Raw genomic sequence first — 27,434 nt, 5'->3', positions numbered from 1 at the left:
CAACCATTTGGATTGCTGATCTGCTGACTCACCTGATTGGTATGAAGCAGCACCTGGACCTGCAATTGCTGTGCTTTTCCCAGACTCTCCTTCAGTTTTTTCTGACTCCTGGGGCAGGTATGTGCACATCTAGCTCTGTGGCTAAGGGTCCCAGCTTCTACCTTCATCAGTGAGGTCAGAGACAACAAGAATAGACACAGGTTTCAGTGTGTTGTCACGGGTCCTCCCTGTGCTAGTGGGGTTTCAGTATGCTCATGTGCTCATGGTGTTCCCCTCCTGACCATCTGCCTGTGGACTTCAAGCTCCGTCAGTCTTGGAAATACAGCCTTACAGAAACTACTTAATCAGCCCCTACATTGTGCAAGCCAGTTCCCTGGTTTTCCTTCTCCATTGAGTTGACATGGGAACCTGAAGCCCTGCTGACTTCTCCGGCCTCGTGCCCTGTCACATCTTCCCCACTGCTTTTACCACTACACCTTTCACCATTCCCCAAACCCAGCAGCCTGCGCTACTGTGGGGCTTCCAGTCTGGAATGTCCCTACCAGGAACTTTCCGGTTTATCTGTTCTCCTGCAAGTGACTGAGTCCCATCGCTGCCTCTGCTCCCATTCACCCCCAGCTTGGCACAGTCCAAGAGAAGGGGCCCAATCCAGTAGGTGTTGAACGAATGACTGGACTAACCCCTTGGCATATGAGATGTTTTGTTCTCCCATACCTCTGCAAGTATCACCGCCCCCAGCTTGCAAGTGTAAGTAGCCCTAACAGCAGTTGCTATGGGAAGAACCAGGACTTCTTTGCCTCCTCATAACTGGTGGAGCTGCTGAAAGAGCTAATATGCCCTGGTCCACATCACCCAAGATCTGATGACTGGGACAGTGAGATCCAGCACCCCTTGTGCTAGGAGCTCAGACCCTTCCCAACAGGCCCTGTGCTCACCTCCAAGCCCTGCCCTGGTAGACAGACAGCTTTAGACCAGGTTGGTCTAGGGACATTGACTGAGTGGAGATCCCCTTCTACCAGTCACTAAGGCTACACACCCTGGGATGGGGCCTTTGCAGTGTCTGCAGAGCTGTCCTGGGGCCAGGGAGAAGGCAGATTGGGGAACCCAGAAGGCAGAGGTGAGATGTTGAGGCTCACAGGGAGGAGGCAACATCGCAAGCAGAGTAGCCCTGGTGACAGACAGGTAGGGTGCTAACCCCAGGGGGATTCAAGGGATTGGGGGTGCAGAGGCTGGAGGTCTTGGCCAGAGACAGTGTGATCAGACTCTGCCTAGTTAGCAGATGAGTGATTTTTAAGTCTTTCTTAGCACCATTTACGTATGAGGAAACTGAGACTTGGGGAGAACAATCTTGCTTGCCCCAGATCCAAAGATCATAGTGGAGATAGGCCCACTATGGTAGCTTCTAGCAGGGGCCTGCTCCCACCTGCCCCTTCCTGATATTTAATACTAATCCACACTGGGCTGCAGAGGAGAGCTCAAGCCTGGGCTGTCTTGCACACAAGTCCTTTGCCTCCTTGCTGTACCAGGGTCACCTTCTCTAGAAAGCCCTTCTCCTTAGCCTCACAGTGTCAAGTGCCTTCAATGTTCAGCTGGAATTGAGGCTTCTTGAAGCCAAGTCCAGGAGACATAGTAAATAAATGGTGGATCCTGGACTCCCCAGCCCACTGTAGGAGCTGAGCATCAGGGCAGAAAAATACAGGCTTTGGAGCTACATACAGCAGGTTTGATTCTTGACCTGGCTGTGTGGCCTCCCAGAGTCTCAGCAACTGCATCAGTAAATTTGGGTCTTGAACACCCTTTTTCAAGATTGGGGTTGTCTTGAGGCTGAGATCAGGCCTGTGAGTCCTCAGAGCACCAGACACAGTGAGTACTCAGGTATGGTTGGTTGTGGTCATATGGCATCAACTTAGGGCACCTCTCAGGGATGTGGGACCTACTCTGTGAACCCCACAGTAGCACAGGTCCCATAAAGTCAGAAAGCCACCCAGCTGAAGGGGCCAAGTGAGCAAGCTGGGAAAAAGGGAGGGGAGGGGCCTATGGGCAGAGAATGGGACACTAGAAGGGTGGTTCAGAGGAAGAGCAATTTGAAAGGATGACAAGGTCCAGGATGGGCATGTGGGGAGGGTTAGGTGAGTCACTCCTTTGAGTGAGAGACCAGGATGCAAGCAACAGAAAACCCCAAACTAATGTATGCAAAAAGCAATGTATAGGCTCACAGGATAGTCAGGGCTATCCAAGCTTCAGGCATGGCTTGATCCAGAAGCTCCATTAATGTCATTAAGCACCTGTCCATTTGCTGGCTCCAATTTTCTCTATCTTGGCTCCTTATTCAGGGGGGCTCTCCCTATATGTTGACAAAGAGTCACTGGCAACTCTGGACCCACGTCCCTAACATTTAGTGATCCCAGCAAAAGAGCACCTGTTTCTCAGCAGTTCCAGGGAATTCCGTCCCAGGACTGACTTGCATTGAATTCACTGGATCAAGAACCCATTTCTGACCTAATCATTGTGGCCAAGTGAATAACTGACTGAACACTTATTGGCCAGGTCTTGAGTCATGTGACCACCCTGGGGCTGGGTTCCCAAGGGAAGCTCACAATATTATCAGCAAAGTGGATGGCCTGTCTCACTGAGGGCTAGTCTACTGGGTGCTTAAGTGCTCTTGGAGGGTGCAAGCCTCAGGGTGGGGAAGACAGCAAGCTGGGGCCCATGCCAAGGAATGAAGAGTGGGTGACAAGAGGCAGGGGTGGGAGGTAGCACCAGAGGAGGCAGCCACTAGTGGAGGCAGGTGGTGTGAACAGCAAAGGGTAGATTTTGGTGAGAAATATGGAAAGGCAATGAGGAATAAGGACAGCCCAAAGCACACTTTGGGGCACTGGATTTAGCTGGCCAGCAGCATCTCTTTAGAATCCTGGGTATGCCAAGGCCTCTCCTGGACCCTTGCTGCTGGTGGCCTATTGGCTGGCCCTGCAAGGAGCATGGGACAGGCCTGGGCGTGCACTTGGACATGAGATGGCCTCAAAGGACAGATGGTCAGCAAGGTGGAGGCCTTGGTTAGGGAGAAAGGTTCAGGGAGGGATGAAACTCAGTGTTCATGGAGCACTTGAACAGGCAGGCAGGAAGGAGCAGTGTCCACAGAGGACAAATGTCTGAGGCCTTGGTGCCCATGGCCCCTGCTGCAGCCCTTCTCAGCCCTCTCTGAACCCCAGAACCACCTGGGGATCTGGTCAGAAGGCTGATTCCCAGGCCTAGCCCCAGAGATTCAGATTTGGACAACTGGGACATGATCTGGCAGCAGGGGTGGAGCTGCCAGCCTAGGCCTACCTGCCTCCTAGGTGCCCACAGGCCCCCAGACCCCAAACAGCCACAGCTGTCTGTGTCCTGATGATAGTACCTCTGCCCTCGTCATTCACCATCTCCACACTAGCCAGGGAGCTTAGGCAGGGCAGGCACCTGGACTGGTTTTGTCTACTGCTGTGTCCTCAGCGCTTGGCCCAGGACAGGGCAGGTAGGACTTCCACTGGCACCTGGCTCTGCAGTTCAGTGAGGCAGGAAGCAGCAGGGAGGAGGCCACAATGGGTTATGAAGATTTACAGAGGGAATGGAGTGGCAACTAACCCAGGTGGCAGAGAGGTCTGCCAGGCCCAGATCAGGGGTAGCAGCAGGCCTGGGCTCCTCTCCAGCTCCCTCCCCTCCAGTCTATGGCCAGGAGGTCCTGCCTCCACCTGTAGTTTCTGCAATCTCTTACACAGAGAGTAAAACACGGGGTAAAACGAGCTCTCCTGCATTCTCACCTAACCCCAGCCCAGGGTCACTCACGCTGGTATGAGTATATACCCACTGTTTTAGAAGCTTCCCTGTTTCCCACTGCCCTTGGAGGCCTCTTTTGCAGTTGTTCATTTTTAGGGGCATCTGTCAGAATAGACCTTGGCCTATTGCCCAACTGGACAGACAACTATCTCATATGCTGGATACCAGAATGTCCCAGGGCTGGAGATCCTTCTGCTCCTACTAATTTTCCCAGCAATCCTTTGCGTCCCGTTTGCACTCCAGCTTAACCAATAGGCTCAGAGACGGCAAATACCCTTCTGAGACCACACTTTGGGTTGTGGTCGGGAACTCCACTCTCTGGCCACACTTCGTCCCTGTAACATCTCACTCTAACCCTCGCTGGAGTCAGAATGACTAAGCTTACAGGCCAGTCTGGTGTGACTTTGTAAGAACTACCTCTCTGGAGGCCAAGTTTAGGTCCCTGGCAGGGCCCTGACCATTAACCCTGAAAACCCATTAATTCCCCCTCCTATCCCGCTCCCCGCAATGGCCGATGGACCCCCTGTGGGGCCAGACTGACCCATCCCTCCTAAGGGACCAATCCTGTCTATCTCCCTGTCCCAGCTACTTGAATTTCGTCCCAAGCTATCAATTCCCACCTTTTGCTGAGGGCCCCTGGCTCCAGGCTTACCCTGGCCAACAGATCTGGGGTATAAGGACCCGAGGGGCCCGCCCTCCAACCCCGCGTGCCGAAGGCGCCCATCCCTATTCCACTCAAACGAGAGAGGCTGAAAGGTTTAAACGCTTTATTGTACCCCAAAAAAAGGCCCATGGAATGAAGGGAAGGGCCGCGCAGCCCTGAGCCCGGAGCGATTGTTTGTCGCGCACCCAAAGGCAGGGAGGGTGGGGAGCCGGGAAAGGATACGCGGCCTCCGCGTCCCCGCGCGCCTGGGCCCGGCCAACCAGCTGCCCCCGCCCGGTGGGCAGGCGCGGCCTCGGCCATCGGCGCCTAGGGGCCAGTAACCATGACGACGGCCGTTGCCAAGGCCGAGAGCCAATAGAGGCGTCGCCAGGGCTGTTTCAAAAACCTAAAGCAAACAACGAAAAACGCTACATCGTTGGGGGAGGGGAAAGACGGAGAGGACCCGGGGCCCCTCCCTGAGGCTCAGACCAGGCCCCGCGGCCCCGGCCCGGGCAAGCCGTACAAAATCTATGTCACTTGGGGTAGAAAAACAAAAACACCGAAAAGCCCATGCCGGCCGCTCTGACCGGCCAACACGCTCACTTGCGGCCCTTGGGCACTTTGGGGACGCTGGGCTTGGCCGCCTTCTTGACCTTCTTGCCCCCGGCGGCCGCCGTCTTCTTGGCCTTGCCGCCTTTGTCCTTCTTGGCGGCAGCGCCCTTCTTGTGCGAGCGCTGCTCCGGCTTCTGGCCCCTGGCGGGCTTCTTGTCCGCGCGCCGGGAGCCGGCCGCGCCCGGCGCTGCCTTCTTCGCTTTATGCGCGGTGGGCGCCGGGGCGGTGGCGGCCGCCGGGGCTCCGCGCCGCTCCCCGCCGCCCTCCAGCTTCTTGCGATTGAGCTTGAAGGAACCGTTGGCGCCGGTGCCCTTCACCTGCAGAAGCGTGTCGTTCTGCACGAGCGCCTTGATCGAGTACTTGAGGTAGGTGCGCCCATTCTGCTGGTCGAACCACGGAACCTTCTTGGCCTCGGTGTAAATCTTGGCCAGCGACGAGCCGTTGCGCTCGCCCAGCCTACGGATGGTCTCCACCACCAGCTGACTGTACTTGCCCGGCTGGTTCTTCTTCTTGCTATTCTTCCTCTTCTTAGATGGGGACAGCGCCGCCGAGCCGCCAGCCTTGGTCACCTTCTTGGCCATCCCCTCGGCGGTCGTCACTGGCAGGGCCTCCTCAAGCTCCACGGACATGGTAGCAAGAGGATTGGTGGCGGGCGGCGCGCGGAAGCCGGGGGGCCGCGCCGGGAAGAGAAAGGCGAGGGGCCGAGGGGATGCAGGGGGGCTGGGGGCGCGCGGCGGCTCCAGGCGGGAGCGGCCGCGGCCGGGCCTGGGGCCGGGCGGCAGGGCTGGGGTGGGGGCCGGGCCGGGCCGGAGCGAGGGTTGGGGGGCCCGGAGCCGGGGCCGGGCTAGGGGACCGAGTTGGGGTAAGAGACCGAGTCCAAGCCGGCGGCTGGAATTGGGGAAGCAGACCTAGGCCGGGCCGGAGCGAAGAGAAATCCCGCCGAACGCGAGACGTCGCCGCCGCAGCTTCCACTGGCGCCTCTGGAACTCGCTGGGCGTGCGCGCTGCGCTCTGGCGGGAGGGCGCTTCTCTCGGCTTTTTATAGCTTCATGGCGGACCACGTTGAGAACAACAACAGGCTGGTCCGGGGCCAGCGCCAACTTGTGCTTCTTGGAGCCCCTTCTCCGGCCGCTGGCTTCTCGGACCGCGCCTCTCCAGCGCCGCCGCGCCCGCAGCGGGGCGCCCCGGACAGGGCCTGAGCTCCTGGCGCAGTGGAGAGGCGGCTTGCGTCCTGCAAGGGCTCAGCAAAGGCGAACGGAGAGGTGCACCCTAGGCTGCGGGAGCGCGAGAGGAGGGGGGCACCTCGTTTGGAGGCCAATAGCGCGGGCCCCAGAGGAGGCCCCAAGGCCGGGAGCTTGGCGGCCGGCAGCCCAGAGAACACCACGGGCGCCCGAGCCCTGGTCCGGCCCGGGGGGCTCCAGGCCTGCCCGCAAGAGGAGCTTTAATTTGTCCAAACTAACACAGGGCGCGCCCTCACGTGGTCGGTTGGGGCAACGTGAACTGCGCTAGGACATCCTCGGGGGTTTTCCGCCCCATCCAAAGGGGATGGCGGATGGGAGGCACTCTCCAGCTGCACCCCGGGGTCTGGTTGTGCCTCTGGGAGCCTAGGCACAACCCGGGGAATTGAAGACTACGGCAGGTCCTCTCTGTTGACACTGCCTCGCCGCTCCCCCCACCCTGTTGCCGCTGATGTTCCCAGGGCCTCATTTTGTGATCCACAAGTAGCTGCCGTCGGTCCCCCCAAAGCCAAATGGGGGCTCCAGGGTGGGACAGGGTGGGCAGGGGTGAGGCTGTGACACCCAGAGGAATTCCTGTGAGAGGATGGGGAAGGGATTCGCTCTTAGTTCCTGGGTGCACCCCTCCCCCTCTCCCGTGCACAGGGAAATGATGGCGGGAACACAGCAAAGGAGACCATGTTCTGGAGAGGGTCCCGGGCCCCATGCTCCCCAGGGGGCTTGTGCAAGCCTGGCGGCCCGATCTCTGCTGATTCCAGTATTGGGGGTGCAGAGGAGGCACAGGATAGTTTTTGTTGAAGCCGGTGCAGCCTCCACTTGGGGAAGCTGAGGCCAGGGTAAGAAGCTCGGGTAGGAGAGGGGATCCCTTTGGGGGTAGGTGATGTAGCGCACAGGAGTGGGGCTGGGGCTGGGGGGTGGCAGGGATGCAGGCAGGAGACAGTCTCCAGAGGCCCAGCATAGAAAAGCGATGGAGGGGTGAGGGGGGACAGGACGCTGGCGAATTGGGGTTCCCAGAGTGAGAGACAGGCACATTTACAGATGGACAGAGTAAGAGGCCCTGAAAACGGGGTGGGTAGATGTATTTGTGGCCTTGGGCCCAAGCAGGCTTCTCTGGGTGAGGGCTGGCAGCGCCTCCCCTCTTCTCCAGCTCACCCCTTTCACACACACACACACACACCCCATTTTGTCACCCTGAAAATGGAATAAACCCCAGAGAGGAAGAAATTATGTCTAGGAGGAAACGGTGAGCCTGGATGGGTTTTTTTGGGGGGAGGCTGGCAGGGGCATGGAGTCAGGAAACAGCCTTCGCCCCCCAGAGCACTGGGTACCCTGAGAAAAGTGAGGAGAGAGATTGCAGCCCAGGTTCCTGCAGAGGAGGATGGGCTCCTTTCCCAGGAAGGACTGGCTGAGTGGACTGTCTCCAGGGCACAGGACAACCTTGAGAGCCTGAGGCCTCCGCCTCCTTGAAAAAGGACCATGTGAATTTCCTGACAGAGAACGGGGAAGGGTTTCTGAAAGCACCACCCAGCTGAGCCTGCGGAAACTGCACAGCTGTTTCCAGGCCAGGCTGGCTGCATGGAGGACGTGAGAGGAGCAGCCAGCTGTGTGTGCTGGGCCCACTGATCAGGGTGCTCAGGACCAGGAGCCCTCTGAGGATGTGCAGAGGGGACTCTGGGGAGAGGAACGTGGCGGCCACAGCTGGAGTGACCGCGGTGTACAGAGATGGGATGGGAGCAGGAAACCCAAAAGAGCCGGCCCTGGAACCAGGTGGAGGGGAGGCAGCCCGGCCATGACCCAGAGCGGGTGATATGATTTGGATCTGTGTTCCCACCCAAATTTTAGGTTCAGTTTTAATCCTCAGTGTTGGAGGTGAGTCCTGGTGGGAGGTAATCAGATCATGGGAGTGGATTCTAATGGTTTAGCACCATTCCCTTGGTGATGTCCTCATGATGGCGAGCTATCATGAGATCTGGTTGTTTGAAAGCGTGTTGCACCTCCCCTGACTCCCTCTCTTGGTCCCGCCCCTGCCATGTAGGACACCTGCTCCACTTCACCTTTTGCCATGAGTAAAAGCTCCCTGAGGCCTCCCAAGAAGTAGATGCCCTGTGCTTCCTGTACAGCCTGCTGAACCATGAGCCAATTAAACCTCTTATCTGTGTAAATTACCCAGTCTCAGGTAGTTCTTTATAGCTTTGTGAGAATGGACTAATACAAGGGGCTTGAGCTTGGGTCTTTTGAAAAGTCAAAGGGTGAGCAGAAGTGATACCCCTGAAGGAGTCCCAGCCATGGGCAACAGGGCCATCGCTTGGCCTTTTGTGCAGCCACCGTCGGGGGAGGAGTGGCATGCTGGACATGCTACTCTGGAGCTGGCTGCAGCCACAGGCTGGGCCAGGGACACTCCTGGGTCATCTGTGCTGGGGGAAGGGAGGATGCTGTAGTGGAGACAGAGGGACAGGGTCACGGAGGAAGTCGGGACCCAGGTGTGGCCTCCTTCATGACATCTGAGGAGAGGAGATGCGAGAGAGGAGGGCTGGGCACCGCAGCCAGTACAGCCACTCACAAAGTAGAGCTGCAGTCTGGGCGCTAAGGAGAGAGGCCAGGCTCACAGCCACCATGCCCCGGGGGACCTGGCTGGGACTGCAGGGGAGAAGCAGTCAGCACAGAGCTGGAGCCCTGTGGGCAGGGCAGTGCTGTCCAGTCCCGGGGGGAGGACATGGAGGATGCAGCTCAGACCCCACGCCAGCCTCGGTGGGCACACAGGCTGGGGGCCGGCTCCTCAGCCTGTGAGGGGAGGGGGGCTTTTGTCAAGAGGGAGGCTGCCTGTGGCCCAGGGCTCAGAAGACTAATTCTAGACTTTGGGAGCTGGCATAGACTAAGTGGGATCTTCCACTTGCCCTCATGATATGGTAGAGGCAACTGAGGCTTGAGGAGGTCGTTAGCCAGGAGGAGACCAGGACTCAGGCTGGGGTCTTGCAGCCTTCAGGGTGCCTCTTACCCCCCATGCTCCTGGTCATCCCTCCTGCATTACCCCACCAAGGAAACCGTAGGTGGGGAAGGTCCCAGGTCCTCAACCAAAAAAAAATGGCCAAATATGAGAAAAGGAGCTTCTGGAAGTGGCCAGGGCCTGGCAGAGACCAGGGCAAGACCATGTGCCCAGCACCTGAGTCGCGCCCTTCCCTGGGCCTGGCCAGTCTGGAGGAGGCTCTGGCTTGTGAGCAGTGGGGTTTCTGGGGGCGGAATCTGGAAGGGGCTCTGTGGTTGCTGGGCTCTCTCCGTCCTCCTTATCTCGGGGATTGTTCAGTCCTGGGGCTGCAAACACCACCAGTACCCTGATGATGCGGTTCATTTCTCTAGCCCGAGGTCGGCCTCTCTCCCGTGCAGACCCCAGCATCCCGCTTCTCCTGCCACCCTCACCTGGAGTCTGGGTGTGGCCAACACAGACCCTGCTCCTCCCAAACTTTTGCCAGTGATTCTGCCCAGAGACGGGGACTGCTCCCTGATTTCCCTACACTCTCATCCAACCCATGGCTTCCTCCCCGTCTACCCCAGAATTGGTCTCACAGCTGCCGAGCCCCCACCCTCTCTACCCTTTCCCCCCAGCCTCCTGTTCTCTCCGCACAGCCCCAACACAGAAGTCTGAGTGGTGGGTCCTGGCTCTGCCAAAAGGTCTCTAATGGCTTCTCACCAGACGTAGGGTAAAGTCTCCCAGCGCCTTTCCACTGGCCCCTACCAAGGCTCTGACCGCAGCTCCTCAGCTCAGCACTCAGCCTCTTAGCCTTTTTTGCTGCCCACACATACCCAGAGGGTTCTCCTGACCTGGGACTTGCTGGGGTGGCCCCATGGCTGGCTCCTGCCCGGCTGGCCTCCCTAGACCCCTCCCTAGGGCTCCTACCTGAGCACCCTCCCTGCCTGGCTCACTGCCCCTGCCATCTAGTGTGTCCGTTGAGTTGTGGGCTGTGAGCTAAGTGCAGGGTGGGGGAGGTCATGCTCCTAGCTGCACCAAGGCGGGGTGGACACAGCGCGCTCCCGACACAGACACACCTGCAGCAGCGGTGGATGGGCAGGAGGATGGGGGTCAGGAGCTCCTGGCTGGGCTCTGACCCGGGCTGTCCTTCAAACCCTGGGTGTGATCCCTTCCCCACCACCACTGCCCAGCCTCAGTCTCCCAGTTTGTATAAAGGGGCTGGATGTGTGGAGTCTGAATGATCCAGCTCAACAGTCTGATTCTGGGCTTCCAGACACACACTCACCATTGACACCTACAGTTCACACACATGGACACCTACTCACACTCAGATTTACCTTCACACATGCTCACCATTCACACCCACAGTTCACACCCACAGACACCTACTCACACACATTTACCCTCACACATGCTCACCATTCACACCCACACTTCACACTCATACCTACTCAGTCATGCTCACACACACTCACACCATTTACACTTACAGTTGACACACGTACACCTCACTACTCACACACAATTTACCCTCCCACTCACATGCTCACACACCATTCACATAGTTCACATTCACACACATACCTACCCATCCATTCACACATATATGCACACACACTCATACCCACACATTTATCCTCACACATACCATTCACACCCACAGGTTCACACACATTCACCTATTCACACCTGTCATCCTCTCATTCACATACTCACAAAATGGTCACACGGTTTACCCCTCACGCCCACACACTAACCCATTTGCACTCACAGATTCATACACATTCACCTACTCAGACACATCATCCACCCATTCACGTGCTCACACACACATGTTCACACAGGCATGTGCCCTTCACACTCATAAGCTCACCGTCACATACCCTTCCCACCCACAGGTTCACACACACATTCACATGATCCCACTCACTCCCCTCACACACATATGCTCACTGATTTACACAGGCACTCGCACTTATACATACACGCTCACATTCACACAGGCTCACCCATTCACACACACTCGACACATTTACCCTCACATTCACCCACTCACCATTCCCACTCACCAGTTCACATGCACTCACCCAAGCTCACACTTGACCACGGACACACCCTCAAACATAGGTGCTCACACACAAGCCAATGCACACTCACCTAGCCATTCATACTCACGTGCACCTATACATTCACACACATCCTCACATACCCACACAACTCTACACATACCCACTTTCTTACACATTCACACACATACCTATAGACACATTCAAACACACCCATTCTCACATCCTCAAAAACACCTGTGGCCACTTACACACACACAAGGTCGATGCCAACTGCAGGGAAAAACGTGGTATCAGCCGGGGTCTGGCTGGAGGCTCCCCCTGCCCTCGCCCTCTCTGTCCTGTCTTGTTTCTGCCTTCATGTTCTGGGGACCTCAAGACTGATGCACACAGACACACATGCCCATGACAGGCCCCAGAATCTGGTGGCACCTCCCAAAGCTCAGGCTGCAGTGGGAAGAACCCCTGGCCACCGAGCCAGCTGCAAGGTGCTGCCTCCCTGACCAGACACAAGCTCCCAGCACACACCCCTGCCCACTCCTCATCATCTGCTGGGAGGTCAGCGGCCACACCTCTGCTCCCTGACCAGAGGAAACAACCCCAGAACGCAAGGGGCCAGGATGGTGACACACCTGAGCAGAGAGCCGGTGCCAGTGCACAGACAGGACACCTGTCACCACTCCGTGGGACAGCAGGACTGATGTGCCCTGCACTGACCACGAGGACTCGAACCCCATCTGAGGCGAGTCCTGCTGGCTAATGCCATGTGCAGGCAGGAAGATCAAAGCAGTGACACGTCCCATGTGATGGGGTTGGAGATACTTATGCCTTGAATTTGAATGTTTTCTCTAAGGGCATATATCTGTATATCTATATCTATATACAGATATATATAGCTTTCAAAACACAACTTTTAGAAAAATAAATATTAATGAAATTCAAATCTGTATTCCAGAATATTCCAGAATTTATTGTATTTTCTTTTCTCTATTTTTTCACTATTGGTTTTTGTTGGGCTTTTTCTTGATTACAAAAAATGCATTGTTATGATGGAAACCTCAGGAAATAACAGAAATCATAAAGACTGTGATTTAAAGTAGGCCATCAGAGAGTAATGTTAAAAGTAACAGAATGAGGCCGGGCGTGGTGGCTCATGCCAGCACTTTGAGAGGCCATGGTGGGAGGATCAGTTGAGGTCAAGAGTTCGAGACCAGCCTGGCCAACATGGTGAAACCCTGTCTCTACTAAAAATGCAAAAATTAGCTGGGCGTGGTGGTGTGCACCTGTAGTCCCAGCTACTTGAGAGGCTGAGTAAGGAGAATCACCTGAACCCAGTAGGCAGAGGTTGCAGTGAGCTGAGATTGTGCCACTGCACTCCAGCCTGGGTGACAGAACAAGACTCTGTCTCAAAAAAAAAAAAAAAAAAGAAAAAAAACAGTAATAGAATGGACGAAAAGCCACAATCCTATGGAAACACCAAAGGAATGCACCCAGAAGTGGGGGTCTCACGTAGCTTTATTGTGTAATGATAAGTACTCCTCTTTGGTTGCCACGGAAACGTCAAGATGCTGGGATACAGGGTGACGGGGATGTGAATTTCCACCTCCTGCTGGTTCCACACAGGCACCCATAGTGTGTGGACCCCTCCATCCTACAAGGGGTGAGGGTGCCACACGTCACTATGACAACCATGTTGTCAGCAGTCTTTCCCAGTCACTGGACCCCCACCCCTCCCTGGGGATCAGGCCACAAAAATGGATTTTGTGGGACAGTGGAGAAGAAGGTTCCAGACATCCTGCCACCCTCTCGTTCTCCATGGGGATGGCTTTCCATGGCTCTGCTACAGCCACTCCTGGAAGTGCTGCCTGACTGAATCCTCAGGGCACCTCGGCAGGATGGACGTGGTATCCCCCCCACTTTACAGATGGGGAAACTGAGGCTTGAGAGCTAAAGCAGCCCGCCCAGCCCCCAGAGCTGAGGAGGCTGACTCTGGCAGGAGTCACTGTCAGTGCATGGGCATTTCTTCCTGTTGTAGCCTGCAGCCCCTTCCAGGCCAGGAGGCCTTCTGTGCGGGGTAGGAAAATGGGAACACCCAGGCCGATTTTCCAATCAGCAAAGCTCTGCTCCCTAAGGCTGATGGGCTTCTTAAAGACAAAGGAAAAAAGAACCCAGGATGCAAGTAGCCCAAACAGGCAAAGGGACGCTGGTGGCCCAACTCCCTGGGACCCATGGCCCTCCTGGGCTGACATTTCTGCCTACAGAGGGGGGCTTCATAGGCCAAGGCACGATGCAGGGGAGACACCAACTTGCCTGGTCCACCACAAAGGTGAGGGCCACGTCGATCGCCATCTGTCCCCTCTTTAGTGCCCTGATGCGATGGTATGATGCATTCTGGGAGGACAAGAGCACCTCAAAGAACTCAGCAGGAAGCACAGTTTCAATTCGGAAGTTCTGGAAGGCGAGGCAGGACAGGTGAGAGGTGCTTATGGGGTGACTCCAGAAAGTCAGAGTTTGGGCACAAAGCTACAGGACTGAAACCAGCAGACAGGCCAGGCCAAGGGGCCCCCTGGGGCTCAGCAGCCTCCACTAGCAGCAGACGGGCAGGCCAGGCCCTGGAACAGAGCTCTGACCACTGTGGCCTTTGTCCCCACCCAGGCCACCCTCCCTCCGTGGCCCAATGACCTGCACTCCTGTTTCATCCCCCTGTGTGGCACCTGGGGCAGCTTGGAGCCTACCGAGGTCTCAACAAGGAACCAGTAAATACAAAAAAAGGACATCACGTCCCCTATAGCTAACTGCAAATGGTGACCATCCCAGTCCTTGTTTGATAACATGGGCAAAGCAGTGATTTCTGTAAGGACACCGAGAGGAACCTCACCTCTTTCTAAAACCTCCAACGCAGGGCCAGGTGCGGTGGCTCATGCCTGTAATCCCAGCACTTTGGGAGGCCGAGGCAGGTGGATCACGAGATCAGAAGATCGAGACCATCCTAGCTAACACAGTGAAACCCCGTCTCTAGTAAAAATACAAAAAATTAGCCAGGTGTGGTGGTGGGCGCCTGTAGTCCCAGCTACTTGGGGAGGCTGAAGTAGGAGAATGGCGGGCATGAACCCAGAAGGCAGAGGTTGCAGTGCGCGGAGATCACACCACTGCACTCCAGCCTGGGGGACAGAGCGAGACTCCATCTCAAAAAACAAACAAACAAACAAACCTCCAACACGCCACTCGGAAGGGCCTGGAGGCACTCACTGATGAGCCTGGAATTTCTCACAGGGGACAGAGAGGCCACCAAGGCTCCTGCACATTTCCCCATCTGTCTGACACCCCTTTCCAGAACCAGAAAGCGTGCTGAGCTCGGCCTCTGTCACGCAGGGTTCCAGGTATTTCTGGGGCTCAGCAGGGGGAAGGCCAGGATGTGCTCCCTGACTCTCTGCAGGGCGGGAGAAGAATGAATTCTCTGAGGTCCCCAGCTTGGGGAAAAAGGGGTGGGAGAGTGGCGGGCAGAGACCTCCTCCGTATCCCCCTCTCCTGAAGCCCTGCAGCTGTGGCACCGTCTGCCCTCCAGCCCTACAGGACTCTGCAGCAGGGCTGGTGTGCAGGCTCACAGGCTCTGGAAATGCCCCAGGATGCCTTGGCAGTGTCTCCCACAGACCCGGGAGTGCCACTAGAAACAGGACCCCTCCTCAGTCAGCCTGCATGGGGGCTCCTGTTGCTTTGGGGGCTGCTTTCCAGCAGCTGCGTCAGGCAACGACCCACCTCATCCCCCAGCCAGCACCTGAACAGGCACTCACGTCAGATAGATAGACGTTGTTGCTGAACTTGTCAAAAACTTCGATGGTGATTTCATACAGGCGGCCGGTCTCCAGCACCCACCTATCACCAGGGTGAACGTTGAACCCTAAAACAAGCAGGGGGAGCCTGAGCACTCAGGCCTCAGGGGCAGCAGGGTGGAGGATGGGACCACCACCCTCAGCACAGGGGCCCTCAGCATCCACACGGGAAGCCCCACTCCACCCACCTGCAGGCCCCACACCACCCACCTGGAGGCCCCACAACTATGGCCTTGGCCTCCTCCACAGAGAGGGACCTGTTGCTGAGGAACAGATGCCTGATGCCGCGTTCAGCCCTGAGTCCTGAGCTGACCTCCCAAGGACCAAACCTGTATTCATCCCACTCTATCTGAACAAGTCTCCTTCAAACTCGTTCCTGTCCTCAACGGGTCTACACTCAGAATCCTAGCAGCTCTGTCCTCAACACACAGCAGGTCTATGCTCTGAAGTGATAATAGGTCTATAGTGTTCACAGTAGAACTAGTCTGAACCTTCAGGGAGTCTGTGTTCTGAGGAGGGATAGACATAGACTCCAAGAAAGTGATGATTCTGGAAAAGGAACGCGTTGTTAAAGTTTGTTCATCAAACCCGAACACAAGGTTTGTCAGAATCTACCACAGCATTCTCTATCAGCATCTCCCACTGGGGCCAACGCTGAAGAAATAAGGGGTGTCCCGCTAGTCAGGGCTGGGGCTACCTAGAGACATGTCCCTGCAGCTTCCTACATCAGATCTGCCCACGTCCTTGTGAAAAATGCCGTTTCTTGGCCCCTGGCCCAGGCTGTGTCTGCAAAAAGCCTGGGAAACTGCATTTTATCCACATGCATACGTGATGGAAACACCGACATGCGAGACCAGCCGCCAAGTCCACACAGGAACAGTGAGGCCCGAGAGATGAGGCAGCAGGCCCAGGAGCACAGCCCAGCTGAGGCGGGACCAGCAGCGCCCTCGCCTCCCCGAGGCTGCCTGCTCCTGTCCCACCTCCCTGTCCTACTACCCAGCTCTGGGGAACGATTCTCCATGACTGGTCCCCTAGCCCTGGGGACCGGACGGCACCACGTCTCACTCTCCCTGGATCCCAGCTTGGGGAGATGTCGGGGACGTGGTGTAGCCTGGAGTGTGGGCTGCTGGGCAGGCTGACTTCAGGGACCCTTCCCACGCAGCCTCCCACGTCAGCCTGCATTTACAAACGAGCCCACTGTTCCCCTGCACAAGAGCAATCTGCCGCCATGCTTCCATCTCCCCAGCATCTGCTGGTGCCGGGCCACGCCGTGATTTATTTCCTCGCCTGGTTACTCTAGGTGTCACATGTCGAACGGACCACAAATCCAGGACAATCCAGCTCCAACCTGCCTTGGTGTCTGGGATTTCTGTTATCATTCGGCTCAGGTGCAGAGCTGCCTGGAAGCTTGGGGGACCTGACATGGCAGGGGACAGGGGGCTGTCAGAAGGGGACAGAGAACCAGCATCCCCTCAACATCCAACGTGCGCCAGGCCCAGAGAGGGGCCCTGAGTGGATCAATCTGCCGAGCTGGGCACGGGATCCCCTTCAGCTCTGTTTCCCAGGGCAGGAGGCTGAGGCTCAGGTGGGTAATGTTCCCTGGCTAAGGCCACAGGCAGGAAGCGACAAGGCCAGGACTGGAATCCAGGTCTCTGACTCTTCAGCCCATGGTCATGGTTTTACAAAACACCAGAAACTGCAGAGCTGGTCCAGAAAGCTCTGCCTCCAGGAGGGCGACTCAGCTCTCAAAGGCGTCAGGATGTGAGGACGTCTGCCTGGAGTCACCGTGAGCTGAGTCCTGGAGAAGGTTGTGATGGAGGAACCAACACGTCCCCAACATCCCCTACGGCCCGGAGCTGGACTTTAATGGCGTAATGGTGGGCGGATCATGAGGTTAGGAGATCGAGACCATCCTGGCCAACATGGTGAAACCCCATCTCTACTAAAAATACAAAAATTAGCTGGGCGTGAAGGCTTGCACCTGTAGTCCCAGCTATTTGGGAGGCTGAGGCAGAAGAATCGCTTGAACCCGGGAGACAGAGGTTGCAGTGAGCCGAGATTGCACCACTGCACTCCAGCCTAGTGACAGAGTGAGACTCCATCTCAAAAAAAAAAAGAAAGAAAGAAAAGACCGATGATGGTAAACTCCCCAACAAAGGACTTATAATTACAAAGGGGTGAGAAGGTGACTTCCTCAGATCAGAAGCAAGTGGAAGAATTGAGTCTCACTTCGGTGATATTCCTGCCAAAGACGCAGCGCTCAGAGCCTGGCCATGAGGGAACAGCAGATAAACCCAAAATGAGGGGGGCTCTACAGATAACCAGACTGTCCTCTTCACAAGTGTCATGGTGTCCAAAGTCAAAGCCCAGGAGACTGTCCCAGGCTGACAGAGACTAAGAGAAACAGGACACATGTGGCAGGTGACTCAGGGCTGGGATTTTTCTTTTTGCTGAAAGGGATAAAACTGGGACAAATGGCTGGACACGGTGGCTCATGCCTGTAATCCCAGCACTTTGGGAGGCTGAGGCAGGTAGATCACCAGGTCAGGAGATCGAGACCAGCCTGGCTAACACAGTGAAACCCCGTCTTTACTAAAAATACAAAAATAAAAAATTAGCCAGGCTTGGTGGCACGCGCCTGTAGTCCCAGCTACTCGTGAGTCTGAGGCAGGAGAATCGCTTGAACCCGGGAGGTGGAGGTTGCAGTGAGCCAAGATTGCGCCACTGCACTGCAGCCTGGGCGACAGAGTAAGACTCCGTCTCAATTAAAACAAACAAACAAACAAACAAATACCTGGGACAAATGACCAAACTCGAGTGAGGTCTGAAGATGGTCGGCACCAGTGTTCGTTTCCTAGCACCATAACTGCATGGTGGCCATGCAGGACAATGTCGTTGTAAAGCACTTGAAAATCATCAGGGTGATGGGACGTGAGGCTGGCAACCGGCTTTCAGGTGAGTGAGGGAAACCTCTTTTTGGACTGCACTGGCAGATTTTCTACAGGCCTGAAGTTTCTGCAAAAGGAGACTCAAACATGAAAATAAAACTTTAAAAAAAGGGATCGTGCTCTTTTCAAATCACATAGCAAAACTTGAGGCAAGCAGCACAGTCAGACCTGGGGCCTGCACCAGCACCGGCCAAGGACCCGTGTAGCTCTGCTCCTGCCCTGTCCCACAGGTGGCAGCACCCGCCGTGCAGCCAGTGAACCCTGGACAGGAGGCTTGTGCATCTCAGGAACCGAACTGCTCATTTTCTTTTCTTTCTTTCTTTTTTTTTTTTTTTTTTTTTTTGAGACGATGGAGTCTCGTTCTGTCTCCCAGGCTGGAGTGCAGCGGTACAATCTCGGCTGACTGCAAGCCCCGCCTTCAGGGTTCACGCCATTCTCCTGCTTCAGCCTTCTGAGTAGCTGGGACTACAGGCGCCTGCCACCACGCCTGGCTATTTTTGTTTTGTTTTGTATTTTTAGTAGAGACAGGGTTTCACTGTGTCAGCCAGGATGGTCTTGATCTCCTGACCTTGTGATCCGCCTGCCTCGGCCTCCCAGAGTTGGGATTACAGGCATGAGCCACTGTGCCCGGCCAAACTGGCCCGTGGCTCCCACATGAGAGTGAGACCCACACGGATCTGAGTTCAGACTGCAGATCTGCCCTCCCTGAGTTCAGACAAGCAGCTCGGCCTCTTCCGGTCTCAGCCTCTACGACTACTCAATGGAGAGCACAGTGGTGTGCAAGCTCGCGTGGCTGCTGGGAGGATAACACAGGTCAAGAAGTTTAAGGCATCCACCTCACAATGGGTCTGTCTACACCGCTGTGGGCGACTTAGTCTGTTCCACCTGAGACCAGCGGGCACAGCTGGCCCATGCCCCAGCAGAAACCTGGCTGCCCTTTAACTGGTCCCCCCAGTTATGAGGACAGAACATGAAGGTTCTGCTGCAAGTCCTGAAAGTGCAGAGGGAGGGGCCGGGCGCGGTGGCTCACGCCTATAATCCCAGCATTTTTGGAGGCCGAGGCAGGCGGATCACGAGGTCAGGAGATTGAGACCATCCTGGCTAACACGATGAAACCCCGTCTCTACTAAAAATACAAAAAATTAGCCGCGCATGGTGGCACGCGCCTGTAATCCTAGCTACTCAGGAGGCTGAGGCAGGAGTATTGCTTGAACCCAGGAGGCAGATGTTGTAGTGAGCCGAGATCGTGCCATTGCACTCCAGTCTGGGCAACAGAGAGAGACTCCATCTCAAAATAAAAAAAAAAAAAAAAGAAAGAAAGAAAGAAACAAAAGAAAAGAAAAGAAAGAAAGTGCAGAGGCAGAGGGCTGAGAGGGCTGACTTCTCACCCAGCACCCGGCACTCACTAGATGGACTTTGCCTCCAAGATCAGGTATCTGCCTGTGAGAGAGTTGTGTCTCACCAGATTCCTTCCCCTGGAGGTCAACACCCAAAAGTCAAACCAAAATCTTTTGTGTATCATTCCCAAGAGGTGAAACATAATCAAAGGCTCTGAAGTTTGCTGTGGCAAAGGCAGGAAAGATCTGGTGCTTTGAGAAAGACCATCTTTAAAATACCAGAGTGAGGACTATGATGGCAAACACAGCACACTCAGAGCCCAGAGGCACCATCTCTGTATGCCGTTAAAATACAAAAAGAACAAATCAGATTTTACACATTTATTTCTGATTTCACAGCTCCCTTCCAAGGCTTCATAGCCTCAGGTGTAACCCTCGTGCTCCCCAGCAGCCTCTCCCATTGGGTCCTACCTGGAGTGGAGTTCCCTACCTCCCGTCTTCATCCTCACTGCTGTGTGCATCACGTGGTGTCCAGGGGCCACAAACATCAGCAAGAAGGGTATTCCAGAGAGTGACTGACCCATCCCTCCTACTCCATTGAGGTCACATTAGATGACACAAGATCACGCTTCTCTGTCATCTGGGCTCTCTTACCCTCCCTGGGCTCTATGGAGTTCGAGGCCATCAATGAGGCATTGCTGACAATTGTAAACCATCAAGTGAGAAGGTCTCCTTTCCTCCTCTCACTTCCCCATTTTTGCTGCATGGTTGCAGCTCTCGCTACAGACTTACCTACCTGGAATTCTAACTGTGATGGAAACATTGTGAGGTAGATGAGCTCATTCAACAGACCTGGGCTGGGCTCAGAACAGCTAACCCAAGTGTTCTGTGCGGAGGGCAACGCTCTCTGTGCTGTCGAGTGCTATGGTCAGTGGCAAATAACTCCTAGGGACACATGAAATGTGGCTGTTGAACACAGTGTTTCGTTGCACTCTAACTAATTGAATGGATTAATTAAGTTAGTTATAAGCAGCACCTCCAGGTAGTGACTGCCACACAGAAGAGCGCAGCTTCAGAGATACAAAGATGAAGAAGACATGATTCTTCTACCCTGGTGTTTCCTTGCAGAGTAGGTGTCTGCTCTGATTCAATCATCCATTTATGGGAGCTTCCTGGGCACAGGTACAGGGGCCAGGCACTCTGTGAGGCCTGGGGATGCTGCAACGGGGAGGACAGCATCCAGGTCGAGGGTTCCCAGCAGGGGCCGCACTTGTACACAGAGGTGAAAAGCACGAACCAGCAAACCCTGTCCAGACAGGATCAGAGCAGCAGGGACAGAGGGGATGGGGACAACTTACTGTCTTCAGGAGCCCATGCTCATCTCCTTTGACCCTGGATCAGAGCCTGAGAAAGCACCTGGATTAGTGTGGGGCCCAACAGGCTAGACAGGGTGAGGATGAAACCCTTCCATGCCTGAGCTAGATCCCAGCCCAGCGATGTGCTTATCAGAACCTCTGGGAGGACTAAGTTGGGCTGCCCAGGGCTGAGCTCTGGGATGACAAGGAATGAGGAGGCCTCAGTTCTTGCCCTGGCAGTGACCAGCCATGGCTAGGATTCACTCTCACTTAGATGGTGCACAGAAATCACTGTGCAGGTGGCTGTGGCTGGATTCAGGTGATGATGGAGTGCTGACTCTTCTGAACTTTAAAACCCTGGAATCCATCCTCCCCCTCCCATCCACACACGGCCTGGACATTCTTGTGACTTCCCTCAGCCCCTCTGTACTCCTCCCTCTTCAGGTCCAGTCCAGGGCCCTGAGCCCTGCCTTCTCCCATGGAGTCCATGGGCAGCTGTCTCGGAACTCCTAGAGCTCTTGGTCTTGGTGTCACTCATTTGAACATTTAATCCCTCACAGCAGATGTCTCTTCAGGCACCACTGGGAAACTGTTCTAGACAGTGAAGGTTCTTGGAGAATCTTACTATGAGAAACATGTTTCTTCTGGGGAAAGTGATATTTTTTTAAATTGAGCAGTCTCACTTATTTTTGTTTTGTGGGGAAAAATTTTGACACCTACAGAGCAATCAGATTCTATTAAAACAAAGTGTGTCACACAGTATTCATCATCAAAGGGATTCTGAAGCCATGATTTTGCCTCATGTGATATTTTATGCTTACTTCAACAAACACCTTGACTTGTTTCCTTGCAAAGGAATTCAGAAGCAACAAGAACCTATTTCAATTAGTGGGTCCTACCAGGCCGAGTGGGGATCTCCCTGCACCCCCCGTAGCTGAGTTTATCTTTCTCCACCTTGCAATGCACACCCTACTGTGTCCTCCTCCTAGGAAGGAAGCCACATCTCCACCCTGAGGCTGGGTCCCTGAAGAAGCCCCTTGTTTCTCCTTCATTCTATAGTGTGTGTTGCTCCACCACCCAGAAGCCATGGTTGGTGTAAGTAACGGGAGAGATTATCCACATGGAAATGGAATTACCTATTTTCAGCCACATTATCTGAAGTGGAATAGTAGACCTCAGTTGAGAAAGCTGGAGGGAAATTGCCCCAATTTGTCTAGAGTCTCCTCGTTTCTCGGAGTCCTCCCAGAACTAGGTGAGGGGCTTACTGTAGAAAGAGGCCCAGCCTGGCAGTCCTTGTGTTTACGATGGGGAGGGTTAATTCTGAGGCTTCCTGTAATAAAAAGGCTTGGGGAATGTGGAGACGCATAAGGATGAAGCATCAATGGGGGGACTCCTCCTCCTTGAAATCCTAAAGTGTTTGAGAGCAAGGACTCTGGGGTTCCTGCAGTCTCTGTCCTGGCAAGTGTTCCACACAGAGGGGCTCAGGAACAGGATTAAAATCCCAATTGATGCCAAACTCATAGTAGAAGCTTAGAGTCTCTCCCAGGAAGTAGATAGAGGTGGGAAGAAAGTGCATGGGATTCAGAATCAAAGGGTTAATCTAAACCTGTCACCTAACGGTAGTATATTTTATTCTATAGATCAAATAATTATTTGAATTTTATAATAATACTCAAGACACGCAATTCTTGTTTAATGTATTAAAAACATTTAAATGTTTGGGAGATCGAGCTGGGAGGATCGCTTGAGCCCAGGAGTTTGAGACCGGCCTGGGCAACATAGCAAGATTCTTGTCTCTTTAAAAAAAAAAAAAAAAAAAAAGCAGGCCGGGTGCGGTGGCTCACGCCTGTAATCCCAGCACTTTGGGAGGCCGAGGTGGGCGGATCACGAGGTCAGGAGATCGACACCATCCTGGCTAACATGATGAAACCCTGTCTCTACTAAAAATACAAAAAATTCGCCAGGCATAGTGGTGGGTGCCTGTAGTCCCAGCTACTCCGGAGGCTGAGGCAGAATGGTGCGAACCCGGGAGGCGGAGCTTGCAGTGAGCAAAGATCGCGCCACTGCACTCCAACCTGGGCGACAGAGAGAGACTCCGTCTCAAAATAAATAAATAAATAATAAAAATGAACAGGAGGTGTTTCACATAAAAACAGAGATTTCTATTGCCTCACAGGCCCTCACCCCCACACATCAAAAACCAGCTAGAGGTGCCAGTTCTGTAGTACAGTGTGAGGAGGCCATGGACTCCCCCAGTGAAGGTGGCAGAAATCATGAAACACACACACAGCCATTGAAAATCTCTGGGATGATGAGGTCCAGAGATCTCATTTGAGATCAGGAGTTCGAGGCCAGCCTAGCCAACATGGTGAAACCCCGTCTCTACTAAAAATATAAAAATTAGCTGAACGTGGTGGTGGGTGCCTGTAATCTCAGTACTCGGGAGACTGAGGCAGGAGAATTGCCTGAACCTAGGAGACAGAGGTTGCAGTGAGCCAAGGTCGTGCCATTGCACTCCAGCCTGGGTGTCAAGAGCAAAATTCCGTCTCAAATAAATAAATAAATAAATAAAAACTAAAATAAAGTCTCTGGGATGATTCCAAGGGCACACAGCAAATGAAGAAGTGTTTATTCAAGAAAACCTACTAACACCTGGGAAGAACACCAAAGGCCTGCGGTGTGTGAAATAAGATGCCTGTCCTCCCTGACTCCCCACCCCAGTGAGGGGGGCTCCACTCCAGACTGCTTTCTCCAAAATCACAGGACTCCCTCACCCCCCAGCTCCCGCTTGGGGGATTTGCTTCCTAAGAGGGGCAGAATGTCAACTTTTCTTATCATGCCACCAGCTACCGCTTGCTGAGACCGTTTGCTCAGCCCAGGACAGGAAAGTGGGTTGAGAGGTGGAGGCTCTTGTCTTCCAACCAGGCCCCATTCATGGGATGGAGGCTCTGCCTTGGGTGCAGCACCCATGAGAATACTGGGGCCTGGCCGCCCTCCCCTGGCTTATGGGGTGGGGTTCCCTGCTAAGAGAGGCCAGCCGAGGAACACTGGGGCTGCTGCCCCATTCACCAAGCACCCAGCTCCTGATGTGCAGGTGTCACCAGAGAGAGATGCACTACTGTGCCCAGCACCATAGCTTTGGCTCAGAGAGTTTGCCTGGGAAAGCAGCAGGCAGAAAACAGAAGGTGCGAGTAGCTTTTGAAGAAACTGACTTCATGTGCAACAGAGCTCGGAGAAGTCCAAGCCTAAGCGCACTCTCCAGAACAGTGGAGGTTGTGCTGAAAGGCAACTAGGAGGCGACCGAGAGTCCGGGAGGTGTGGGCTACACTGGAGACCAGCAAGTCTGCAAGAGAGAAACGGAAAAAGAGACAGCTGGGAAGAGCTCTCCTGGGGTTAGAACAAACCTTAATATCTTTTTTGACAAAGAATGTAACATCAAAATAGCCGACTTCGGGTTTAGTTCAACATTTGCAAAGAGAGACTGAGAATGTTTAATGGGACTTGCCCTTATGCAGGCCCAGAACTCTTTCTGGGCCATGGGTACCAATGCCCTGCCATCAATGTTTGGAGCCTTGGCATCATCATATGCAAAATGGTGGCTGGGGCCCTGCCATTTTATGAGCAGAACTGTAAGGATATACTGAAAAAAAAAATTAAAATAGTACTGCTGCTTTTTTTTTTTTTTTTAATGGAAAAAAATATTTAAAAATTCTTCACACTCAACCCCAGAGAGCAGCTCCCACTGGACCAGCTGTTGAGGGACTCCTGGGTCAATAGCGACCAGAAGACGTGGTTCAAGCCATACAGAGAGCCACTCCTGGACCTCCCAGGCCCCCCAACAACCCAGCTCACAGTGGCCATGGGATTCTAGGCAGAGCATATCGAGGAAGCGATATTAAAAAAAAAAAGAGAAATCATCCCATGGCCACCTACCTAATCATGGAGTTCAGAAAAGTGCAGAGGAGAAAGGGCTCCAACATCGGAGCACAATCCCTCCCTCCTGGGGGTCCCACCTGTCCTTCCCCATCTGCCACAGTTAAGTCAACCTTCCCTGTCCAACCGAGAGGAGGACTCAAAACCAGCCGACCTTTCCCACTTTCTAAATCACAGAAGCATGAACAGGAGCATCCGTGGGAGTCAAGGCAAACCCTGCCTGGCCTGGAGATGAAGCCAGCCATTCCCAGCAAAGCCCCCCAGCATAAGCCTGTGGCTTCACCCTCCCCAGAGCACCAGCAGCTATGGGGGAACCCCCAAGGAGCCTTGTCTCAGGGAACCCACCGGGAAGTTGGCTCGCTCCATGTGGAAGACCCAGAAGAGGTGACTTGGTTGGAGGGAACCCCCGGGAAGCCAGATGGTGTAACCTCAATCTCTGTGACCAAAAGGAGCCATGGATGCCATTGGCAAAAGATGTTTCAGTTTCATGCTGCAATTATGTTGTTTCTGACTAGCACAAAAAAGTCAAAGGGAGAAATAAGGCAGCACCAGTGAACCCAGTGGACAGCTGGGCCGAGACAAAAACCAAGTGGGTGGGGCAGTCAAGCTACACTTGTTGTGTTTTATTACATTTATTATGATCTTCTTAATATTATTTTAATTGGCAAATCATGCTTGTATTCATTTATGAGATACAGTGTGAGGATTAGATGGATGTGTGCACCATGGAATGACAAAATCACACTCCTCAGCATCTGCATCACCTCAGAAAGACACATTCCACATGATGTCCCTGAAGTGTCCATCTAAAAATGTTGACCTCATAGAAGTAGCGAGTAGATTGATGGTGAACAGGGGCTGAGGAGCAGATGTGTGGAGGGGTGGCAGAGGGAAGAAATGTGTGGAGGGGTGGCAGAGGGAAGAAAAGTCTCAGTTGGAAAGGAGGAAGAGGTTTTGACATCTAGTGCACAGCAGGGTGACCAGAGTCAATGGGAATGTACTGCATACGGCAAAACACCTGAGAGAGTCCATGTCTAATCCCTGCATTCAGAATGGAGAAAATAAAGGCCCTGAGGTTCAAGAACATTAAAAACCTTGTGACAAATTGACCATGTGTAGACTCCAACAGCTGTGGGTGAGAACTGGGCAAGATGACGATGCTGCCATGTGCCCAACACACATGGCCCAGAGGCCTTCAGCAGATGGAGGTGTCCAAGCTGCTGCCAGGGTCAATGAACAGGATTCAAAAGTCAAGAGGCCATCTGGCAGCCCTGTGGCCTTCAAAGGCCTATCCAAAGCTATGGGTGAGCTGAAGGACAGCCTGGAGCCTCCTGAAGAACGGAGGGCCCCTCCACCCCACCTGGCCCAGGGCACCATCTCTTCTTCCTGTCTGTCCCCTGCTTCCTCTGTGCTGCCACCTCCCACTTCCTCCCCACTCAGCTCCCTTCAGTCCTCTCTCCACCCTTCCAAGGTAGACGCAGCTTGCTGCTCTCCTGAGGCCCCACTAAGACTGTGGTTTCTGGTCCCTGCTGATCTCTGGGACTTGATTTCCCTGGCCTTTTCCCTCACCTCCTTTCTGTTTGTCCCAGCCCCACCTCCAACTCCCTCTCCCCCAGCTCCCCCTCTGCCATTCCTAATCCCCTCATCCTGATTCCTTTTCTGCTACATTTTCTCTAGCTAAACCATCTTTTATTCACTTGCTAATGATCTATCCCTCAGTCCCCTGGATGTCTGTCTTATGCAACACAGAATTATGAAAATCTAGAAATTGGAATCTAACTCCTGGCCCAAGACGGGACTCAGGTTTTGTGAAAGGGAGAAAACAACAACAACAAAAACCAAAAGCAAACCCCACCAAACCAACACCTAGTCTAGAGCCTCGTATAAGTGCCACTCAAAATGTGTTTCCTTCCTTTATTCTTTGTTTTTTTTTTTTTGAGACAGAATCTTGCTCTATCACCCAGGCTGGAGTGCAGTGCCTCAACCTTGGCTCACTGCAACCTCTGCCTCCTGAGTTCAAGCAATTCTCCCTCAGCCTCCCAGTCACTGGAGTTACAGGTGCCCACCACCATGCCTGGCTAATTTTGTTTTTTTGAATTTTTGGTAGAGATGGGGTTTCACCATGTTGGCCAGGCTGGTCTCGAACTTCCAACCTCAAGAGAGCTGCCCGCATCAGCCTCCCAAAGTGCTGGGATTACAGGCATGAGCCATTGTGCCTGGCCTGCTTCCTTTATTCTTCAATAACCAGAGAATTCTTCCTGAAAAAGGTGGCCCCTAAGACCATTTAGAAGCATCACAAGGTGAAGGGGCAAGGGTCCTGAGAGCTGGTCTTGCCATCCCTTGTCCCCCAACCCCAGTTTACATGAAGCCGAGCTCCAGAGAAGAGACAGGGCCTGTGGGGCATTTGGATTACACTCCAAGTCTAATTCCCAGTCCAAGAATCCTGCCCGCAGAGGCTTCCTTCATCTGTCCGCTTGGCCAAGGAAGGAGCAGGTCAGCTCATGCGCCCTGCCTGGATGCAGACAACAACCATCAGAAGGCCATCCGTGTAGCCAGGGTCCTAGAACAATGTCTGCATGGAAAGGGCCCAAGGAGCTGGAACCCTTTAGCCTCAAGAAGAGCATGAGGGACCCAGCAGCCTTCTAAAACCTAAACTACATTCTGGCCTGAGCCATTTTGCACTGTCTGTGCCCTAGAAAGT

The 27,434-nt window shown here is 54.1% G+C and overlaps 2 protein-coding genes across 9 annotated transcripts; both read right to left on the bottom strand.

The window, feature by feature from the left end:
• Nucleotides 1–4,560: 4,560 nt before the first annotated feature.
• LOC100453037 (histone H1.10) lies at nt 4,561–6,078 on the bottom strand. The gene has a single exon (XM_002813149.6). The coding sequence runs from the start codon at nt 5,692–5,694 to the stop codon at nt 5,053–5,055; it is 642 nt and encodes a 213-aa protein (XP_002813195.2). The 5' UTR covers nt 5,695–6,078; the 3' UTR covers nt 4,561–5,052.
• Nucleotides 6,079–12,296: 6,218 nt separating this feature from the next.
• LOC129058228 (nuclear pore membrane glycoprotein 210-like) lies at nt 12,297–20,245 on the bottom strand. 8 transcript variants are annotated; one of them, XM_054550556.2, is made up of 5 exons: nt 19,917–20,245; nt 17,955–18,188; nt 15,122–15,228; nt 13,641–13,781; nt 12,297–12,981 (listed from the first exon to the last, which is right to left on the bottom strand). In XM_054550556.2, the coding sequence occupies exons 2-5, from the start codon at nt 18,022–18,024 to the stop codon at nt 12,796–12,798; spliced, it is 504 nt and encodes a 167-aa protein (XP_054406531.2). In that variant the 5' UTR covers nt 18,025–18,188; nt 19,917–20,245; the 3' UTR covers nt 12,297–12,795. The 8 variants fall into 8 exon arrangements, 4 of the variants coding, with proteins under 4 accessions (XP_054406531.2, XP_054406532.2, XP_054406533.2 ...); XM_054550557.2 differs by having other exon boundaries at nt 17,955–18,175; nt 19,917–20,244; XM_054550558.2 differs by having other exon boundaries at nt 19,936–20,244.
• Nucleotides 20,246–27,434: the final 7,189 nt, after the last annotated feature.

Source organism: Pongo abelii, chromosome 2, assembly GCF_028885655.2.
Source record: "Pongo abelii isolate AG06213 chromosome 2, NHGRI_mPonAbe1-v2.0_pri, whole genome shotgun sequence".
NCBI lineage: Eukaryota > Metazoa > Chordata > Mammalia > Primates > Hominidae > Pongo > Pongo abelii.
Note: the sequence above shows the minus strand (reverse complement) of the source record. Positions and strands in the feature narration are given on the sequence as shown.